This window comes from Lissotriton vulgaris, chromosome 3_2, assembly GCF_964263255.1.
Source record: "Lissotriton vulgaris chromosome 3_2, aLisVul1.2, whole genome shotgun sequence".
NCBI lineage: Eukaryota > Metazoa > Chordata > Amphibia > Caudata > Salamandridae > Lissotriton > Lissotriton vulgaris.
The window spans coordinates 119,548,728-119,573,201 of NC_141690.1; the positions used below are offsets into that span (position 1 = coordinate 119,548,728).

At 44.0% G+C, this 24,474-nt stretch overlaps 1 protein-coding gene across 1 annotated transcript in view; it reads left to right on the plus strand.

Moving 5' to 3' along the window:
- The window catches only part of BOD1L1 (biorientation of chromosomes in cell division 1 like 1), a 449,046-nt gene that overhangs the window by 205,223 nt on the left and 219,349 nt on the right, over positions 1–24,474 (plus strand). Inside the window, exon 11 of the mRNA XM_086964081.1 lies at positions 6,904–6,953. Within this exon, the coding sequence (XP_086820207.1) occupies positions 6,904–6,953 (50 nt within the window). The remainder of the gene's footprint in view (positions 1–6,903; positions 6,954–24,474) is intronic.

Below are 24,474 nucleotides of genomic sequence, written 5' to 3' on the forward strand. Positions count from 1 at the left end.
CGAGCGAGGAGGTAGGCCAACAAACTGATACTGGGGCCAAAACACTAAATAAGGCTCAGGTCGAGGGATCGCCACAGGGCCTTACCCAAGATCTTCCAATAAGTTCTGCGGCCCCGCCTTCGGGCTCGGCTTCGGACATGTCTAAGGAGCCGCAAGTTGCGAAATCGAAACCGAAACTGAAGGCTCCGGTGTCGACGCAACCAAAAGCACTTGAGGCTAAATCGAAACCGAAAGTGCATATTGCTTTGGTCGGCTCGAAGTCCTCGGATCTATCGGCACCGACGAAGCAGAAGAGCGTTATCGGCCCGAAGAGGCCGCTAAAGGGCGTCGAGCCAAAGTCTGGCACGCCGAAGGCAAAGGTCAAGGCCGTCGACCCGAACAAATCGGCGCCGAAGACAGTCGACACCGACAAAGGACTCGGTGATCTGAAGGTTCTCGAGCCTCCGCGTCGGCCGGACAAGGCCACGAGCGGTACAACCCCCGAGACCACGCCTGGTGGTGCCTCGAAGGATTCCGTCGAGTCGACGCAACCGTCCGCCTCCTTCTCGAAGCAGGTGGCAGAATCCCTGAAGCGCATCAAGGACAAGGCTTCGGCTGTCGGGCCTAAGGATCCTCTACCTTCGAAGCCTGCCGATAAGCCTCAAAAGACGTCGGCGCCCATCCACTTCACGCTGCCACCGAAAGTGGTGCCGAAGGCTTTTGTTCCTAAAATGGCCTTCGACGTGCCCAAGAAGGGGTCCACGGTGCCGAAGCCAACAACTGTGACCCCGGCCACAAAGCATCGACAGTCCTCGCTTGAAGAGCAAAAGGAACAGTTTATCGATGCCGAGACAGGCAGACTTTCTATTTATAAACGAAAGATCGCCCCAGAACAGCCAATGGAGTCCTATAAAATTCCACTAAAAAAGAAGGATTCTACTACAACACCTGTTCTTTTAGAACCTGTATCTCCACGTGGCCATGATGTCTCGCCCACTTATACAGATGTGGAAACTGGGGAAGGTGATAATGACGAATACAGCTATCCTGTGGACACTGATCCAGGTGATACTAATGAACCTTGGGCAGATGCTGCTGACCCTGGAGATCCACACACTGCTCCAGACACTCATGTGTATGCTGTAAAAACGTGGCCTACTGAGGATTCGGCGGCGTTTAATGCACTCATTGAAAGGGCACCCAAGAATCATGACGTCCAGCTCCATGCTGACCCTATTGAAGTAGACTTTCTGTTCGACACCTTTTCCACCTCAGAGAGGACTGTTAAGACTCTGCCTATGTTGAAGGGTGTCTTGAAACATGCTGGGGAAATATTTAAGGAGCCTACAAGAGCCAGGGTGATAAACCCCAGGATTGAAAAGAAGTACAAACCGGCGCCTGGGGACCCTACCTACATTAAGGTACAGTTGCCGTTGGATTCTCTTGTTGTTTCTAATGCCCGGAAGAGGGCTAATTCACAAACAACGGGTGATGCTCCTCCCCCAGATAAAGAATCTAAGGTGCTAGAGGCATCAGGGAAAAGGGTGGCAGCTCAAGCGGCCAATATCTGGCGCATTTCAAACACTCAGGCACTCTTAGCCAGGTATGACAGGGCCCATTACGACACACTGGAGACCCTGTTACAGCACCTGCCAGATGAATATAAGGAGGCATCTGAGATGCTCATACAGGAAGGGAAGCTCATATCAAATACTTCTATCAAATGTGCACTGGACGCAGCAGACACCGCGGCCAGAGCCAATAACACTAGTGTCATGTTGAGACGACATGCCTGGCTCAGAATCTCCGGGTTCAAGCCAGAGATACAGACCACCATTCTGAATCAGCCAGTAAACCCTGATCATCTATTTGGCCCAGAGGTGGACACCACCTTGGAGAAAATCAAGAAAGACACTGAGACTGCAAAGTCTATGGGGGCTCTACAGTCGCTGCAGTTCAGGGGTGGTTCTTTTCGTCGCTCAGGCAATAGAGGTGTTTCCAGAGGCCAGCTGTCCCAGCAAACACAGTACAATAAAGGTGGCGTGCAAACCACATACACCAAACAAAGTAGAGGTGGTTATCGCGGAAACAACGCCAAGGGCAGAGGTCGTGGAAACAACAGCTCCAGGTCCTCCGCCACTAACAAACAGTGACGCCTTGTCACTGCCCCGACCATACAACACCTGTCTGGGGGAGACTTCAACAGTTCCTGCCAGTCTGGAAGTCCATCACCACAGACAGGTGGGTCACAAAGCTTTTCAAGTACAGTTATTGTCTGGAGTTAACTTCCACTCCACCCAACATACCCCCAAGACACCGTCCTATGTCCACAGAGCATTTGCACTTATTGCAGCAGGAGGTACTTGTCATGCTGCAAAAAGGAGCAATCGAGCTCGTGCCTGTGGAAGAAAGAGGTACAGGAGTTTACTCACTGTAATTCTTGATACCAAAAAAGGACGGGTCCCTCAGACCCATACTAGACCTCAGACCCCTCAATCAGTACATTCTATCAGAGCACTTTCACATGCTAACACTGCAGCAAGTCCTACCGTTACTCAGTCAGGGAGATTTTCTCGCAACATTAGATCTGAAGGATGCGTATTTTCATATTCCACTGCACCCGTCACACAGAAAATACCTCCGGTTCACCATCCAAAATCAACATTACCAGTTCAAGGTCCTTCCTTTCGGAGTCACCACGGCACCCAGGGTGTTTAACAAGTGCCTGGCGACGGTAGCAGCACACTTACGGAGACGGAACATTCACGTCTACCCTTATCTGGACGACTGGCTTATCCAGGCAAAGTCGGCCAAGCAGTGTGCCGCCCACATGTCCCACACCATTCACCTTCTTCACAATCTGGGATTCTCACTGAATTACCCAAAGTCCCACCTGCAACCCACCGACATACGGCAGTATCTGGGTGCGACCATCGACACTTTGGCAGCCAAAGCACAGCCAAATTCAGTGAGTATCAGCAGCATTCAATCACTGATACAGAAATTCAGACCTCAACACTCGCTTCAGGCCGGAGTGTTCATGCAGTTGATAGGCATGATGGTCTCCTGCATTTTCATAGTCCCGCACGCGAGACTACATATGCGTCCGCTTGAGGAGTGCTTAGCACGTCAGTGGAATCAGGCTCACGGACAGTTGAAAGACCTAGTGTTGGTAACCGGTCGTGCATACAACTCTGCATTGGTGGAATCCACAAAACCTTTGCAAGGGACGACCGTTCCAGGAGCCTGTGCCACAGATCATTCTGACGACGGACGCATCTCTCCAGGGTTGGGGGGCTCATGTTCTCCACTACACGGTGCAGGGACTATGGACAACGCAGCAGAAGAAGATGCACATCAACGTTCTAGAACTGATGGCTATCTTTATGGCGATGAAAGCATTCAAAGTACATCCGTGCAACACGGTCGTTTTGATCCGGACGGACAACATGACGGCCATGTACTACATTCAGAAGCAGGGAGGTACACACTTCCCACAGTTGTCTCATCTGGCTCAGAGCATGTGGAAGTGGGCCATTCAAAGGAACATCTTCCTCATGGCGGAACACCTCCCGGGCAAAGACAATCAGATGGCGGACCTGCTCAGCAGGTACAGCCACCAAATGCACGAGTGGGAGATACATCCATCAGTACTCCACCCGTACTTCCAAAGGTGGGGTCATCCAGAGATAGACCTGTTCGCCACAAAGGAAAACGACAAATGCCGAAGCTTTGCCGCCAGGTTTCCACACCCACAGTCGCAAGGCAATGCGATATGGATGAACTGGTCAGGCAAATTTGCGTACGCTTTTCCCCCAGCACCTCTAATACCGCTGGTGGCACGCAAGCTGTAGCAACACTCAATGACTCTCATCCTGGTTGCTCCGACGTGGGCACGCCAACCATGGTACACCACGTTTCTAGAACTATCCGTGGTACCGCATCAAAGGCTGCGCCTCACACCCAGGCTTTTGACGCAGAGCCATGGCGACATTCAGCATCCAGATCCGCAACAGCTCAACCTGGCGATCTGGCTCCTGAGGTCTTAGAGTTTGGCTACCTCAACTTGCCTCCTGGCTGTATGGACACCATCAGGGAAGCAAGGAAGCCCACCACCAGAGCATGCTATGCGGCGAAATGGAAGCGGTTTGTCATTGTGCAGGCCACAACATCAGCCCGCTGGACGCATCTACTCAAAACATCATTTGTTATCTGTTACATCTATACAGATGTAATCTGGCCTATGCTTCCATTCGTATACATTTATCCGCAATGGCTGCTTATCTCCAAAACAGGCAGCATCTCTCCCTTTTCAGAGTGCCTGCCATCAAAGCTTTTCTGGAGGGACTCAAACGAGTCATTCCTCCCCGGACCCCACCAGCTCCTGAATGGAACCTAAATGTGGTCCTCACAAGACTGATGGGTCCACCTTTTGAGCCACTGAATTCATGCGAGATTCAGTTCTTAACATGGAAAGTGGCTTTCCTGATAGTGATTACGACGCGTAAGTGAACTCCAGGCACTAACTATCCAAGAGCCATTCATACAGATTCTTTCCAAAAGGGTGGTGCTTCGCACTAACCCTAAGTTCCTTCCTAAGGTGGTTTCACAGTTCCATATCAACCAGACTATAGAACTGGCTGTGTTCTTCCATAATCCTGAGTCAGTGGCGGAGAGAATGCTCCACACGCTTGACGTCAAGAGAGCCTTGATGTACTACATTGATAGGACCAAAGATTTTCGGAAGACGAAACAACTATTTGTTGCCTTTTCGCCACAACACAAAGGCAATCCCATTTCCAAGGCTGGTATAGCCAGGTGGATCGTTAAGTGTATTCAGATCTGCTATCTGAAAGCCAAGGGCACTCTAACGATCCCCCCGCTAGCCCACTCCACCCGGAAGTTGGGGGCCTCCATGGCTTTCCTTGGAAATATTCCTTTAGAAGACATATGTAGAGCAGCCACATGGTCTACCACACACACATTTACAAAACACTACTGTGTAGATGTGCACTCCAAACAGCAGGCAGCTGTAGGGGAGGCTGTTCTAAAAACACTTTTCCAAACTGCTGCAGCTGGCACATGCGACCGCCGCTAATGGAGGGACTGCTATGTATTCTATGCACAGATATGAATTCAGCAGCCCACATGCCTCGAACCGAATATGCTACTTACCAGTATGCATCTGTTCTTGGCATGTAGGGCTGCTGACATTCATATCGCCCGCCCTCCTCCCCGGCGCCTGTAGCGGCTGCAGCACTCAGAAATACTCTTAGCATGGTCATCATTCACAAAGTTACACTCCATCTTTGCCACAATGGCTAAAAACAATCTGAGGATGGAGTCGATGCCCATGCGCACTGTAGTCCAGGGGAGGAGCCACCTATCTTGTGATACTTCGAAGACTCTTCCAGGACAACAATGTGCGATCATCCGGACCCAACACTAGGCGGCGATCTATGCATAGATATGAATGTCAGCAGCCCTACATGCCAAGAACAGATGCATACTGGTAAGTAGCATATTCGTTATCGTCTGTGCTGGGCCAAAAATGTCAGGATACCAGATAATTACTCCTGGGGTCACTCATAACATGGTTGAATGTCTGTTGCCATGAAGGAGGTAGTCCTGTTCCAGCAAAGTTGAAGTGAGATTTCACCCCACCATGGGCAGTGTGCAAATTCAGCTGTGCTCATTACAACACATCTTCTTCAATTATGGAATTTATTTAAACAAAAAGAGACATGTCTCAAGAAACATTACTACTTTGTTTGTCACGCACATTACAAGAATCCTCATCACAAGCATAAACCTCACTAATCACATGCCAGATACCAGTCTTAAAAAACCAAACATCACGTAGACACACATCACAGGCCACATCTTCATAAACCCTAACCCTTCAAAGGCAACAACTCACCAAGTCTCATCTAAAATAAATTGATCCCTCTCATTTGATAGGTGGCCAACTATCTTTCTGAAAAACAAATCCATATTTCCATACAAAACATATCAATAAATGTATTGACCAGACACCACCACCCCTATCTATGCACAAGAAAATTAATTCACCCATTATCCAAAGGTAATTAGAAATCATTGCATTCACCTTTGGAACAGGAGCCTCTTTCCAACCTGTGCATACCAGCCTTCACATACTTCTTACGAAAGGGAAGCTGCTACCCACAGTGAAATTCCTTGCTTTGACCTCTGCCCCCCCCCCCCCCTCTCCCTCCCCCCTCACATTCTCCAGGGCCAACACTTATCTCATTCTTGTCACCAGGAACAACTAGGGGCTTGATTTGAAATCGGACAGTGGAGCGATATCAGCATTACAAGTACTGCTCTGCCCAAATTGAGCTTATTGGACACAGATATAAACCCAATGTGTTTATGCATACATATTACTCCTGCTTAAAGCAGTAGCCATCTGTGAGCAAAAGTATGTCTGAAATCAGAACATACAAGAAATGGCCCAGTAATTTCAGATGCCGAGTATTATTGCCAAATCCAACTGTCCAGACTTGAAATTGCTCGGTGGGGACAAGTGTGAATACAATACACAAACAGTATTTCCAGGACTTACTTGTAAATCTGAGCCTATGCCGCTTAGACAAACATTTGTCAAGGCACATCCATGTGTTAGAAGTTGAAAGGACAATGCCCCACCAGAAGAATATCTTTTCTTCTCAGCTATCACCTACTGATAACTGTGAATCCTTACACCATGACACTTTCAGTACCCCACATGTCGTCAACAGCCCCAGTTGAGAGGAGCAGGAAGCACATGCGACAATCGAAATTACTGCACATATTAATTTGTGTTATAGTCTTTTTATGCCCCTAACAGTTTTCCTAAAGAAGATCTTTTTTAATTATGATGCAATACAAAGTTAACATATATTTTCTTTTCTTTTTTGGTAGAACCAGAGAAAGTGGGAAATGGAAAAGATACTTCTGAATCAATTGTAAAGGTAGGCACATAAGTAAATGTTAAAATGGCTGTAAATTGGAAGAGACATGGCACTTCACTGTACAAGGCTAAGATCGCAAATTCAGCTGCTTGACCAGGTCCTTGGTGAATTGCCTCGAAATGCCCTCACCCAACATAAAACCTAAACAAAAGCACACCATGCACACTAACTCACTTCATACCACTCTAGCTATCCGCTAAGGCAAATATATCTATCTATATCTATATATATATATATATATATATATCGCACAGGTTTCAGATCCAACTATATAGAAGGACACAGAGATGACACACCAGGAGATCTTTGCACAAATTCTTTATTGTGCACTCGTAGAACAAGGACGACGCGTTTCGGCGTTACCCTTTTTTAACGCCGAAATGCGTCGTCCTTGTTCCACGAGTGCACAATAAAGGATTTGTGCAAAGATCTCCTGGTGTGTCATCTGTGTCCTTCTATATAGTTGGATCTGGAACCTGTGCGAATTAAAGAGTAGCGGCTGCTACTACCGACGGCACCAGCGTCCTCTGGTTGAGGATCGCTCGAGCAGCGTTTTTGAAGTATATATATATATATATATACACTTCAAAAACGCTGCTCGAGCGATCCTCAACCAGAGTACGCTGGTGCCGTCGGTAGTAGCAGCCGCTACTCTTTAATTCGCACAGGTTCCAGATCCAACTATATAGAAGGACACAGATGACACACCAGGAGATCTTTGCACAAATCCTTTATCGCCAGTAGGAGATATCTATATATATATATATATATCTCCATCCTACTGGCGATAGCGATAGCCAGTAGGTATATATAGTTAGGATTGGCTACCATAGGAAATTCCGAACATTCTATTGGGAAATAACTTTACCGCCGATTGAGGGATCTGCCTGTAATTTTCCTTAAAATGGTCTAGCTGCGCTCCGCTCCTTCCCTGAAATTTTCGGGGGGGCTGAGAAAAGAGGGGGGTCCCAAAACGTGTTTTCCCCATGTTAATTTCCATAGGACGGTCTGACAAGTCTACAGCCCGAACCGCTGAATGGAATTACGCCAAACTTGGCAAAATTGTAGGGACTGGTACGCAGATGTGCCTTTGCTATGTTTGGTGAAAATTGCTCCAGTTGTTTTTATGAAAATTAGGTTAAAAAACACATATATATCTATATGAGCTTACGGGTCCGCGTACCGTGCGCGTACCCTTACGTGCGCGAGCGTGATCCTGATTGGCTGGAAGTCGACTGTCAACATTCCAAACTGTCCAAAACCAGGAAGAGTTGGCCACCATCTTGTTTCTCAGGAGAACTGAGGCACAAGAGAGCCCAAAACAAGAGTGGAAAACACAAAAAGGGGGCAGGGTAGAGACCTCCCAACGCCCTAGCCCTTCTCAGGGGGTCTCAGAAGGACCCCCAAGGGCAAAAAAAAATTAATCGAAAAATCGCGGGGTACGCGCACGGTACGCGTATAGGCGCGCGTACGTACGCATACTGTGCGCGTACCCCGCGATTTTATTAAAAAATAATAATAATAATTTTGCCCTTGGGGGTCCTTCTGGGACAACCTGAGAAGGGCTAGCTAGGGGGGTCAGGGAGTCTCTACCCTGCCCCCTTTTTGCGTTTTCCACTCTTGTTTTGTGCTCTCTTGTGCCTCAGTTCTACTGAGAAATGAGATGGCTGCTCAGGTGGTACCAGAAGGATATTAACATATAAAAACGTTATTCGCTAATAGAATTTGCATTTACAAAACCTTTGAAGTTTTTTGAAAAAATATAGGTTTCACGCCAGATATAGTTGGGAATTAGCATTTAAAAATCCTTGCAAATTCACTTAAAAAACCATAGGTTTCAGGCCTTATATAGTTAGGAATTAGCATTTAAAAAACCTTGCAAATTCACTTAAAAAACCGTAGGTTTCAGGCCTTATATAGTTAGGAATTAGCATTTAAAAAACCTTGCAAATTCACTTAAAAAACCATAGGTTTCAGGCCTTATATAGTTCGGAATTAGCATTTAAAAAACCTTTGAAATTCACTTAAAAAACCATAGGTTTCAGGCCTTATATAGTTAGGAATTAGCATTTAAAAAACCTTGCAAATTCACTGAAAAAAACATAGGTTTCAGGCCTTATATAGTTAGGAATTAGCTTTAAAAAAAACTTTGAAATTCACTCTAAAAAAGTTTTAGGGGTGTTATAGTTTGCTGGACATTTCACTCCTACTAAACCATTGAAATTGCTCCTATATAGTTAGTTGGACTAACTATATTTCGCGCACCCACAATGCACTGCTGATGATGTCACTTATTCGATCATTCATGACATGGTCAGTGACATCACTGATGACATCATCCATGTGACAATCACATACACCTTTTCATACACAAGTAAAATCTTTCATCACTCTTTGTAAAATACAGAGTATCATATTTGAATGCGTTATCACAGCAATACAAGTATCAAAAAACCCACTCAGTGATTCATAGATGTATGCACACATCAAATCACTTACCTGTAGACTCACTCATACATGCTGTCAATGAACGATAGAACACTATCAAAAATACTTATACACCTATATCAACATTACACAGCAGCACACATCTTATTCACATATGAAGTCATCCTACTCACTTAAGCAAACAATGGATCATACTTACATACTTACTTAACTACACACTTATACAAACACCACTTCATCTATTCATTTAGATAGTAAGTCATACTTAGTGAATTATAAAATCATTATTACAAGTATATAGTTATCCATACAGTCACTCACACAATCATTGAGTCTTATGGATACTTATTTATATACAATAACTGACACATACACTGCCTTTTATTTTTCTAGTTTGTTGGACATGTACCATTGAGAAATATATTTGCTCATCACCACACCCTTAAAGAGATTCACTCACCCAAACTGTTAGAACATGTAATTTTAACTTCATATATCTACTGAATCAACTATTCACACATCTTTGAACAATCGCACACACCCCAACGAACCACACACACTTTCCCTCTCCCATAGAATTACTCAGTTATCTAATCAATAACTAATATAGACTTTCACATAGCTAGTAACCAACTGGAGAACCAGTTTACACAACAACTGACAAAGTGATACAGATATTCGTACAGTTTAGTCCCTATCCACTATATTTAGTGAGACACTATAAATTGGGCAAGTAAGCAGTCAATTACACTGCTACTAAATCCTCCATCCAAATATTTATTTATATATATCCACTCATTCTTCAATGCAAATTGCTATATATATAATGCATATTTAAAAAAAGAAGCAAACCAAATTCACTGGATGATGTCATCAGTGATGTCATCAGTGATGTCATTTGAGATGTCATCAGTGATGTCACTGACCATGTCATGAATGATCTAATATGTGACATCATCAGCAGTGCATTGCGGGTGCGCGAAATATAGTTAGTCCAACTAACTATATAGGAGCAATTTCAATGGATTTGTATGAGTGAAATGTCCAGCAAACTATAACGCACCTAAAACTTTTTTTTAATGGATTTCAAAGTTTTTTTTAAAGCTAATTCCTAACTCTATAAGGCCTGAAACCTATGTTTTTTTCAGTGAATTTCAAAGGTTTTTTAAATGCTAATTCCTAACTATATAAGGCCTGAAACCTATGGTTTTTTAAGTGAATTTGCAAGGTTTTTTAAATGCTAATTCCTAACTATACAAGGCCTGAAACCTATGGTTTTTTAGGTTATAGACCATATATAGTTAGGAATTAGCATTTACAAAACCTTGAAAATTCACTGAAAAAACCATAGGTTATAGACCATATATAGTTAGGAATTCTCATTTACAAAACCTTATTTTACTCACACAAAACCATTGAAATTTCATATATAGTTAGTTGCACTAACTATATATCGCGCACCCGCAATCCACTGCTGATGATGTCACATATTACATCATTCATGACATGGTCAGTGACATCACTGATGACATCACTGATGACATCTCAAATGACATCACTGATGACATCTCAAATGACATCACTGATGACATCACTGATGACATCTCATTTGACATTACTGATCACATCACTGATGATATCATTCATGTGATAATACGATGAACCTCTTCAGACTCTAATATAACCTTAGATACAATCAGTGTAAACAGACACTCAAAGACTGTCACTCATCCATGGAGTTACTCACACACCTAGTCAGTCATGCAAAGAATCAATCACACCTCCATTTCCTCAACTATACAGTTATACAAACTTTACTTATTCAAACATATACTAACACATATTTACTCTCTTATACAATCCCTGATACAAGTTCACAACGATCCATACAGCCACTCACACATTCACTGGCTCTTATGCACAGTTATTTATATATGTCAACTCTCACATGTACTGTGTTTTACATATGTACTTACTTTGACATGTACCACTGAGATATCCATTCACTCACCAATACACTCATGCACACAGTCAACCGCCCATACAGCTGTTTCCACATGCACTTTTGAAACCATACATCTAGTGAATCAACTGCTCACACATCTATGCACAGAGTCATACACCTCCCAGCCACCCACACACACACTCAGTCTCCCATACAAATACTTGGGCAACCAATCAATAACCCATATAGTTACTCATATAGCTACTTATCAACACATGCAACAGTTTACAGAACAACAGACATAATGATGCACAAATTAAGACAGTTTAGTCACTAACCCATGCACTCAGTGAGACACATTTAATCACTCACTCATACAGTCAGTCATGCACCTACTAAATCCTTCATCCAGACACTTATACATCCACTCATTCTTCAATATGTAAGACATATTTTAACTTTACAGAAACATACAGTCACTGGATGTTGTCATCAGTGATGTCATCAGTGATGTCATTTGAGATGTCATCAGTGATGTCATCAGTGATGTCACTGACCATGTCATGAATGATGTAATATGTGACATCATCAGCAGTGGATTGCGGGTGCGCGATATATAGTTAGTGCAACTAACTATATATGGAATTTCAATGGTTTTGTGTGAGTAAAATAAGGTTTTGTAAATGCGAATTCCTAACTATATATGGTCTATAACCTATGGTTTTTTCAGTGAATTTTCAAGGTTTTGTAAATGCTAATTCCTAACTATATATGGTCTATAGCCTATGGTTTTTTCAGTGAATATATATATATATATATACATACATATATAAACATATATCATCTGTATATCTATATAAATACAAACATAAATGCATGCATACATATACTTATATGCATACAGATGCATGTTATTTACATGAAAGTTGAAAAAACACTAATAAAAGCAAAGCTAAAAAGCCACCTCATTACAAACAGAATGGCTTTAACTTAAACGAGGGCGAGATCTATTGCATTTTCAATGCTTGTTTACTTTGGTTTCATCAAGAAGGCATTCAGATGTGTCACACATTTGCCATAAATTCTGAATGTTAGCACTCTAGTTGCACATTAGATCACTGTAGTAAAGCTACTACTCACCAGGGACGTCTGCTGCTGGTATTCAAAGTGCATGTTTCAGTCTGCATGTCAGAATTTTTTTAATGAAATAGAAGAGGATTTGAGAAGTCACTCAAAATGATCCCTAATTTTTCTTTCTGAAGCACTAATCATACTTTCTATGGCAAAATTAACCCCCTCATGTTGTTCCTTTTTAAATTGAGTGTTTTCAGACTTACCACTTCATTCCAATCAAGATGGCTTCTGGTGTGCCATACTTTTGTCATAAGTAAGACTGTTAGCGCTCTAGTTGTTCTTTAGAACACTCTGGGACATTCTGTCATTGGGCTATACTTGGGGTACATCTGGGTGATATTTGGGCTACATTTAGGCTCTTTTGTCTCTGGTGGCCATCTTGGGAGACTGTATGTCAGAATTTTTTAATGAAATTGAAGAGGGTTTGAGAAGTCACTCAAAATGTGCCCTAATTTTTCTTTCTGCAGCACTAATCATAATTCATATGGCAAAATATACCCCCTCATTTTGTTCCTTTTTACATTAAATGTTTTAAGAGTTACCACTTTATTCCAATCAAGATGGCTTCAGGTGTGCCATACCTTTGTAATAAGTAGGACTGTTAGCGCTCTAGTTGTTCTTTAGAACACTCTGGGACATTCTGTCATTGGGCTATACTTGGGCTACATCTGGGTGATATTTGGGCTACATTTGGGCTCTTTTGTCTCTGGTGGCCATTTTGGGAGACTGCATGTCAGAATGTTTTAATGAAATAGAAAAGGATTTGAGAAGTCACTCAAAATGTGCCCTAATTTTTCATTCTGCAGCACTAATCATACTTTCTATGGCAAAATATACCCCCTCATGTTGTTTCTTTTTAAATTAAATGTTTTAAGAGTTACCACTTTATTCCAATCAAGATGACTTCAGGTGTGCCATACCTTTGTAATAAGTAGGACTGTTAACGCTCTAGTTGTTCTTTAGAACACTCTAGGAGGCTGCAGTACAACACAAAGGAATCAACTGACAGTCTCTGTCCTTGTTGGATGTACATGTTTTACTGAGAATGTCAGACTTCATTTTCACATGACTGAGAAAGATAATGTGAATTTACAGAAAATATGCTTTCAGTTTAGCTTATAGATCCCCTTCCAAACCACTGTGGGAAAATCATGAGATATTAGTTTTCTTTCAAACAATATTCATGATATCACAGCAGAAGGTTTTTTCACATGGTAAAATCACCTTAGAACCCACCACAATTCCTAAAACGAGTATGGTACCATCAACAAATGATTTATAATGTAACTAAAGTCCTAAAACCCTCTAATAACTACAATGCTTTTTAAAGGTGCTATCATGTATATTGGTCCCAAGATGGCTGCCAACACTTCTTGGATGAAGTGCTGACAGCCAATCAGATCAGATGTGTGGTTAGGCTCCGCCCAGATATATATCTTTTTTTGAACCTGAATTACTCAAAATCCACTGGAGCACATATATTGAGACCTAGCAAAGGCACATCGGGCTAACAGTCCCTACAATTTTGCCAAGTTTCGTGCAAATCCATTCAGCCGTTCGAGCTAAAAGGGAGGCCAACCGCCCTATGGAAATTAACATGGGAAAAACGCGTTTTGAGACCCCCCTTTTTTCTCGGCCCCCCCTTGATGAAACCCCCCCAAATTGTCAGGGGCTGCTCAGAAACAAAATGTTCCATTTTCCTGAAAATTTCAGCCAATTCCGTCCACAAACGCCAAAGTTATTAGACATAGAATTTTCAAAAATCCCATAGAGAAAAAATCCTAACTATATATACCTACTGGCGACCGCCAGTAGGTAATATATATATATATATATATATATATATATATATATATATATATATGTGTGTGTGTGTGTGTATATATACATATATATATGTGTGTATATATACACATATATATTCACTGAAAAAACCATAGGTTTCACACCAGTTATAGTTAGGTGGAAATTTTACTTGCATAAAACCATTGAAATTCCCACGTTATAGTTAGTTAGACTCACTATAACTTGCGCGTTCAATGTACTGCTGATGACGTCACATATTACATCACTCATGACATGGTCAGTGACATCACTCATGACATCACTGATGACATCTCAAATGACATCACTGATGACAACATCGTTGTGACAAAGTGGCAGACCTATCAGCATAAAATAACCTTTGACACACACATTCAAAAATAGAAACTAACATTTTCTTTAAAAAGGAGAAACCAATACCAATTACAACAACTTATTAGGAAATTAGGTTATTCCAACATCTACATACACATCCACTCATTCACCAACAGTTCTATATAGTCACTCATGCATGTACTTACTCATCATATGTACTCATACAACTATACATCCTGTTACACTCTAATACTCATCCATATAGTTACTCACACACAAATTCACACATGCAAATAAACTATCAAAAAAACATTTACTTGATTATACTGCTATATACACACCACTACACATACTTCTACAGAAACGGAAACATATTTACTCTCTTAAACAATCAATTATAAAAACACATACTCACTAACCCACCCATACACACAAGCATCCGCCCATACAGTCTTGCACACATGCTGTCTTCAAAATACATACAAATAGTGAGTCACTCATTCATGCATCTGTGCTCTAAGTAATATCCCCCACCGAACCATACAGACACTGATACTGATACTCAAAAAAACAACTAATAACCCATATACACACTCATGTAGCTACTCACCAACCCATGCAGCCACTTATACACAAAGTGAGACACAGATACAGATATTTAAATATTTAAACATTACTCGCTAACATATGTATTCACTAAGATACATTTAATAAGTCAGTTAACCAATCAATTTTACACAAAAAAAATCCATTTAGACATTTATTTACCTATTTATTCTTCCATCAACCTTTAGATATACATATATAAAAAATATTTATTTTTCAGAAAGATACACATTCACTGGATGATGTCATCAGTGATGTCATTTGAGATGTCATCAGTGATGTCATGAGTGATGTCACTGACCATGTCATGAGTGATGTAATATTTGACGTCATCAGCAGTGCATTGCACGTGCAAGTTATAGTGAGTCCAACTAACTATAACATGGGAATTTCAATGGTTTTATGCGAGTAAAATTTCCACCTAACTATAACTGGTGTGAAACCTATGGTTTTTTCAGTGAATTTAATAGGTTTTTTAAATGCTAATTCCTAACTATAACTGGTGTGAAACCTATGGTTTTTTCAGTGAAAAAAAATATATATATATATATATATATAATTTCTATGGCAAAATGAAACCCCTCATTTTGTTCCTTTTCAAATTAAATGTATTAAGTGTTACCACTTTATTCCAATCAAGATGACTTCAGGTGTGCCATACTTTTGTCATAAGTAAGACTGTTAGCGTTCTAGTTGTTCTTTAGAACACTCTGGGACATTCTGTCATTGGGCTATAGTTGGGCTACATCTGGCTGATATTTGGGCTACATTTGGGCTCTTTTGTCTCTGGTGGCCATCTTGGGAGACTGTATATCAGAATTTTTTTAATGAAATATAAGAGGATTTGAGAAGTCACTCAAAATGTGCCCTAATTTTTCTTTCTTCAGCACTAATCATAATTTCCATGGCAAAATTAACCCCCTCATTTTGTTCCTTTGCAAATTAAATGTTTTAAGTGTTAACACTTTATTCCAATCAAGATGACTTCAGGTGTGCCATACTTTTGTCATAAGTAAGACTATTAGCGCTCTAGTTGTTCTTTAGAACACTCTGGGACATTCTGTCATTGGGCTATAGTTGGGCTACATCTGGCTGATATTTGGGCTACATTTGTTTTTTTTTGTCTCTGGTGGCCATCTTTGGGCTACATTTGGCTACATTTGGGCTCTAACATATATATAGCCCAATGTAGCCCAATATATATTTTTTCAAAGTTAATTTTCGTAAAAACCACTGGAGCACATATCTTGAGACATAGCAAAGGCACATCGGGCTACCAGTCCCTACAATTTTGCCAAGTTTGGTGGAAATCCGGGGGGCGTGGCCAGCAGCATGGCCGACTAGACGTGCCTCGCCGGAGCTCCGGCCGAGTTGCCCCATCATCGGCCTTAAATCCTTGGCATCGAGCTTGAAATCCTACCAGTTTGAAGTTAAACCTCTGCGACATATGTGAGAGCCGCCTGAGTGGTGGAGAGGCTTTTTCTGGCGTTCGGCGAGCCCGGAGACGACAACGGAGAAAGGGCGGCCATGATGGCGACCGCGAGGTGCGGAGGACAGCGAGATCCCTAGAGCTATGCCCGGCAGGCGGCCCGACGAGACTCTCACCAGGGCATCCCGGGACCCTTCCCACAGTCGGGGGAGACTGTAAAACATCGGAGAGCGTACGGAGGCCGATCAAGAGGATCGTAGGGGAACGGTCCCCCATTCCAATATGGCGGCCGGCGGAGAGTAGCGAGTCGGAGGAGGCCCACCATGAGACTCGGCAGGTCGGGCGCTGGCCTGGTGGGGGACGGAGGAGTGTGGTCGGACGAGCCGATCCGGCGGCCCGGCCGTGGAGGTGCAGTGAACATCGAGCGTTCCCCCCCCCCCCACCTCGTTGCTGGCTGAGGACGACATCGTGGCGGAGCGATACCGGCCACCCAGACGCCGGAGACAGGGGCGACGCGGCTAATAGCCATACTGAGACCAGCTAAGATTGGACCCCCCTGGCAGGAGCTCTCTCTGCAATAACCAACGGCCCGAGGGCGGGGAAGCCGCAGACACGGTGTGCCTAGCTGGCCGGCGAGCGGCTACAGGTAGCGGCGGCGGAGATCCGAGTAGCCCTCTGACGCCCCTGCGCTAGACTGGCCCCCGACACTGAGACACTGCTTTCAGCGCACCCACCCGGGCCTTCACACGGGGTGAAAATGGGGAAGAAAGATCTGGCTCCCAAAACCACGAATTTTTATTTTACAAAGGTCCTAGGTTTTAGTGATACTTAGAGAAATAATTTTCACAGGCTCGAGATAAAGACTGTGTTTTTCCTTCTTCAGTGTCCAGCCGGACCTAGAAGCGATTATTTGGAAAACAATTTTTAGTATAAACAGAATAGGGCGAAACAAGTCGCACATTAGTAACTGGGCACAAGCCTGTACCTAGTCAGAGGAAGACAATACAAGGGAAAAAGAAAAAAGAAATTACAGGCAAACAAGGAGAGCAGGGTGGCTTATAATACAATGCAAACAGTTTTTGAATAAGCACAAACCCACAGTAACTGCCGTGAAAATTGCAAATCATAAAACGAGCAGTACTGCAAAACAGTCGACGAACGTTTCGATCCCTATCTCCAAAAATATAGTGGGATCATCTTCAGGACTAAAATGAGCTTTGCCTGATTGGTCGAGTGAGCCTGTAGAGTTTAAACAGGGAGGAAAAAGAAATGAAAATTCTAACATCAATTCGTTACACAGCTCGTCAGTAACCACTCTTTACATGCAGGGTGCAACACGTGCACATGCAGTTGCTTGTTCCAAAGGGCACGGGTGGATATGTGCTCGTATTTGGAGTGTGAAGATGACCGAGTAGGACATACCGCGTTTGCTCATTAAAAGTAGTGCTAGGTGACGGGATACATGGTGCTTATTGCGAAAATTGACAAGGTGGGGGAGTGTTGGCCAGAAGGTCGACAAGGTTGTGAATTTAACCTTAATATAAGAATTTCTAATTACCACGAGCGAGGCACGGTGGGCTGGACGTGGCTGAAAAACACTTCAGTAGGCATTCAGGTTCCGAAGTAGCCGATGCCTATAAGAAGGTATTTTTATCATACACTTTGCGAATAACAGGTTTGAATAAATAAAATTGGAATAGGGTTACCGGGTTTACCGTTTCCGCCTAGCAGTTTTGTGCGCGGCGTCAGGGAAGATATTGGTATCAAACCAGTTTGGTCAGTTCAATTTTGACCTGAAAAAGAGTGGTTGGGCCAGAAATTAGGACCTACTGGGTGAAGCCGAGTTAAGTGCAGTGAAGGAACAGAATATTACCGTTGAAGCCTAGCGTCTCTAGCGTAGGCTTGACGGGGAACTTCAATTGAAGTTTAGCCTGTGAAAAAAAACATGAGCGATTGAGGGTTGGAAGTGAATAAGGGTGAAGATGAAGGCGGCGAATGCAGGCAGGTAATTACCGTGAGTTGCGGCTTGTTATCTCCGCAGGGCGCTCAATAGCGTGGGCCTTTTCCGTGCGAGCCTGTAAGGAAGGAATATAGAGGGCGCACATAAGGCATATTGGACTGAAACGGGCCCTCGTGGGAGCCAGGGTAGTGCATCAAGTCAAGGCTTACCGTAATATGCTCGTAGTGGGGCCGAAATGGGGTCCCGTCTGGAGGCTCAATGGCCTAGTGCTGAGTGTCTGCATGCAGCGGCGCCTAATGTAGTCCGTGATTGTGGTGATGGAAAGTGAGAGAGGACTAGTCGGAAGTGACAGTGATTCCGATATTGGGCGCCATCTTGGGATGGTCAACCCAGCGAGTGAGTGAGATAGGTGCATACAGGACGAGGTTTCTTACATAAAAGGTCACAGAAAACCAACTGGTGATTTAAAAGGGGGTATAAAAGGAGCACATACATTTATATGGGCTCATGTCAAAGTGTGGTTCTCAGGATACCAAGGTCACAAGCTATTTAAAAACAACTGACATTTGGAAAAGTTAAAATTGAACACAGACAATTGTATAGGCTCATGCAGAAGGAAGAAAACCATTGATAGCCAGCTTATATTAGGCTAGTCCAGTCCTCTGTTCTGTTGAGGCCATCCTGGATAGAGTTGAACTGTATGATGGACTTCAGCTCTTCTTTATTGAGTAACTGTCCCATGTTGCCACCTCTCGGTGGGAGTCTCAGTACTTTCAGGACAGTCCATTTCAAATCGCTGTCAGAATGTTTTTGGGCTGCAAAATGTTCCACCAGAGGTGCATTTGGAGTGCCGCACCGGATGCGACTTCTGTGTTGCCCAATGCGAATTTTTACCTTCTGGCTGGTTTGTCCAATGTACACTTTTTGGCATGGGCATAAGATTAAATAGATGACATTGCAGGTGTTGCAGTTGGAGAAGGATCGACATTGTATGGTAACATTGTTAACGGTAATATATACGCTGCCCAAAGTGCACAAAGATGAGAAAAATCCGCCAGGCCGTCCCATTGTCTCAGCCTGTGGTTCCATCTTGGAACCATTGGGATCTTATGTAGACTTCTTTATTAAAGACTTTGTCCCCCCAACACAATGCTACATAAAGGACTCGATGCGCATGATCAATGTGATCGAGCACCACCCGTACAACCCAATGATTGAAACTCTGGTCACTATGGACATCGAGTCCCTTTACACTAATATCCCGCAGACAACAGCACTCTTAGTGATAAAAAAGATTCTGGACTCACGACCTCGACCCCACGCTGTACCAAGCATGTTTATCCTCCAGCTTCTAGAAATATGCCTCACAAGGAATTTTTTCCTTTTTGATGGCAATTTCTATGAACAAATTAAGGGGACTGGCATGGGCGCAATTTTTGCTCCTAATCTGGCGATACTTTTTATGGATGAGATAGAGACCAATGTGATCATCATTCCCACCAATCCTTTCCTCTCAGGGATAAAGTTTTGGCGCAGGTATATCGATGATATTTTCATCATTTGGAATGAAAGCGACGATTGCCTGCGCCAATTCTTACACTGGCTGAATAATAACTGTCTAGGGCTCAGTTTCACCATTACCACCAATAATGACTCTATTTCCTTTTTGGATCTAACAATTTATCACAGCGAAGGCTCCTTATTGACACGTCTCTATCGTAAGCCCACCGAAAAAAACACTCTTTTGGCTTACAATAGTAACCATCCGAGAGCACTACGCGATTCACTCCCGTACTCGCAATTTCTGCGAATCAGACGGAATTGCTCCTGTAAGGATGACTATTTCCGAGAAGCTGCTACCCTAGCATCCAAACTTAAGGAAAGGGGATATCCTAAGAAACTAGTTAAAAACGCTACCAAGCGGGCGTGGTACTGCCCTAGGGAAGCCTTACTCACACCGAAGGAAAAGACTGACTCTAAGCGCATAGCTTGTGTCTCGACTTTCTCACCAATTTCCAATCAATTGAGAAAGACTATTCTCAAGCACTGGCCAATACTAAACACAGGTGTCCTCTCCATTGAAAAACCAGTTTTTGCCTTCAAAAAGAGTAAGAACCTCAGAGACCACCTTGTGAGGGCTGCTTTACCCAATTCTCTACCTCCGGCTACACTTGATAATGTATGGGGTCTGTCCCCATTGTTGGTCATGCTAAATGTGGTGGGTGTAATAACTGTGACAGCACCATAGAAGGAAAAAGTTTTACCTTTAACAATGTTACCATACAATGTCGATCCTTCTCCAACTGCAACACCTGCAATGTCATCTATTTAATCTTATGCCCATGCCAAAAAGTGTACATTGGACAAACCAGCCAGAAGGTAAAAATTCGCATTGGGCAACACAGAAGTCGCATCCGGTGCGGCACTCCAAATGCACCTCTGGTGGAACATTTTGCAGCCCAAAAACATTCTGACAGCGATTTGAAATGGACTGTCCTGAAAGTACTGAGACTCCCACCGAGAGGTGGCAACATGGGACAGTTACTCAATAAAGAAGAGCTGAAGTCCATCATACAGTTCAACTCTATCCAGGAGGGCCTCAACAGAACAGAGGACTGGACTAGCCTAATATAAGCTGGCTATCAATGGTTTTCTTCCTTCTGCATGAGCCTATACAATTGTCTGTGTTCAATTTTAACTTTTCCAAATGTCAGTTGTTTTTAAATAGCTTGTGACCTTGGTATCCTGAGAACCGCACTTTGACATGAGCCCATATAAATGTATGTGCTCCTTTTATACCCCCTTTTAAATCACCAGTTGGTTTTCTGTGACCTTTTATGTCAGAAACCTCGTCCTGTATGCACCTATCTCACTCACTCGCTGGGTTGACCATCCCAAGATGGCGCCCAATATCGGAATCACTGTCACTTCCGACTAGTCCTCTCTCACTTTCCATCACCACAATCACGGACTACATTAGGCGCCGCTGCATGCAGACACTCAGCACTAGGCCATTGAGCCTCCAGACGGGACCCCATTTTGGCCCCACTACGAGCATATTACGGTAAGCCTTGACTTGATGCACTACCCTGGCTCCCACGAGGGCCCGTTTCAGTCCAATATGCCTTATGTGCGCCCTCTATATTCCTTCCTTACAGGCTCGCACGGAAAAGGCCCACGCTATTGAGCGCCCTGCGGAGATAACAAGCCGCAACTCACGGTAATTACCTGCCTGCATTCGCCACCTTCACCCTTATTCACTTCCAACCCTCAATCGCTCATGTTTTTTTTCACAGGCTAAACTTCAATTGAAGTTCCCCGTCAAGCCTACGCTAGAGACGCTAGGCTTCAACGGTAATATTCAGTTCCTTCACTGCACTTAACTCGCCACCTCGGCTTCACCCAGTAGGTCCTAATTTCTGACCCAACCACTCTTTTTCAGGTCAAAATTGAACTGACCAAACTGGTTTGATACCAATATCTTCCCTGACGCCGCGCACAAAACTGCTAGGCGGAAACGGTAAACCCGGTAACCCTATTCCAATTTTATTTATTCTAACCTGTTATTCGCAAAGTGTATGATAAAAATACCTTCTAAAATGCATCGGCTACTTCAGAACCTGAATGCCTACTTAAGTGTTTTTCAGCCACGTCCAGCCCACCGTGCCTCGCTCGTGGTAATTAGAAATTCTTATATTAAGGTTAAATTCACAACCTTGTCGACCTTCTGGCCAACACTCCCCCACCTTGTCAATTTTCGCAATAAGCACCATGTATCCCGTCACCTAGCACTACTTTTAATGAGCAAACGCGGTATGTCCTACTCGGTCATCTTCACACTCCAAATACGAGCACATATCCACCCGTGCCCTTTGGAACAAGCAACTGCATGTGCACGTGTTGCACCCTGCATGTAAAGAGTGGTTACTGACGAGCTGTGTAACAAATTGATGTTAGAATTTTCATTTCTTTTTTCCTCCCTGTTTAAACTCTACAGGCTCACTCGACCAATCAGGCAAAGCTCATTTTAGTCCTGAAGATGATCCCACTATATTTTTGGAGATAGGGATCGAAACGTTCGTCGACTGTTTTGCAGTACTGCTCGTTTTATGATTTGCAATTTTCACGGCAGTTACTGTGGGTTTGTGCTTATTCAAAAACTGTTTGCATTGTATTATAAGCCACCCTGCTCTCCTTGTTTGCCTGTAATTTCTTTTTTCTTTTTCCCTTGTATTGTCTTCCTCTGACTAGGTACAGGCTTGTGCCCAGTTACTAATGTGCGACTTGTTTCGCCCTATTCTGTTTATACTAAAAATTGTTTTCCAAATAAACGCTTCTAGGTCCGGCTGGACACTGAAGAAGGAAAAACACAGTCTTTATCTCGAGCCTGTGAAAATTAGTTCTCTAAGTATCACTAAAACCTAGGACCTTTGTAAAATAAAAATACGTAGTTCTACCCGTGGTCCTTGGCCATTTTTACGGGTTCCCTTGTATACTAATACCTTCCCAAAACCAGGAGGCAGGGCCCTATGGACAATTTCGCGGCTCCACGACCGGTGGCGGATCAACCAGGCTCCTGCCCCGACATGGCCGTGTTGCTGGAGGCCATTCAAGCGTCCAGAACGGACATTCAGGCATCGCGATCAGCCTTGGAGACTAAGATTGGAGAGGTGGGAGCGGAGGTGACGCTGTTGCGACAAGATTTTCGGAACCTGAACGGGAGAGTAACGGCCGCGGAGGACAAACTGAAGGAAGACGGGGAGTCGATAACTACGCTCAAGAAAGACATGGCTGAACTCCAGGCTGCGCACCGTCAGCTCCAATGGAAGGTGGACGATGCGGAAAACAGGTCCAGGCGCAATAACCTCCGATTTGTGGGGTTTAGAGAAGCGATTGAGGGCAAGGACATGGCCGCCTTTCTGCTCAATTGGCTCAAAACTACTTTCCCAATGGCGCCATTTTCTACATGCTTCATAATTGAGCGGGCGCACAGGGCGCTCTTGGCCAAACCCCCGGAGGGAGCGAGACCACGGCCGGTCATCGCACGCTTCCTGAACTTTGCTGATAGGGACCTGATCCTCAGGGAAGCCAGGACCCTAGGGGAGATCCGCCTAGAGAACACAACGATAATGATCTTTCCAGACTACAGCCAGGAGGTCTCGAAACAACGCCGCTCCTATGACTCTGTGAAAGCTAAGCTGCGATCCCTGCAAATCAAGTACATGCTCCTCTTTCCCGCCAAGTTGAAAGTGATCTATAAAGACAAAGCTATCTTTTTTACACACCAGGAGGAAGCGTGGCAGTGGCTGGAAGAGCGTCCCATCCTGAATAGCCGAGAAGCGGCAAGCCGGGAGGTGATGGACAGAACAATAAGGAATAAGTCGAGATGGGAGATGTCGAAGCCACAGGGACAGAGGCCGCGGAGGACCCAACACAAGGCCGCTGCTACGCCGTACAGGACCCGTGGGTCGGCGAACATGAGGGACAGCAGATCGGCGTCCCCGGGCAGTGACCCGGCACCGGGCTCGCGGTTCAGTGGCCTGCAGAAGGGAGTGCGTTCAGAGGGGGACGACGTGGTGGAGTCGGAAGGCCCTTCATCCGGTGAGGAGGACATGGAACTCTTGAGCGAATCATTGCACCCATTGGCGAAGGAGATCCGTCAGATGGAACAAGACTCGTCGGGCCACGGACACACAAGACTCCCATTCATGAACACTGTCATGTGTAGCTCGGAGGAGATGGCAGCTCGGCGCAATGGAGCACGCAAGTTGGCACACCCCCTCACAGTTTTCTTTCCTTTGTGTTTGAACTGAATACTGTTTAGACTGGGGAGGGATGTGCGGAAGGGCGACTGACCTAC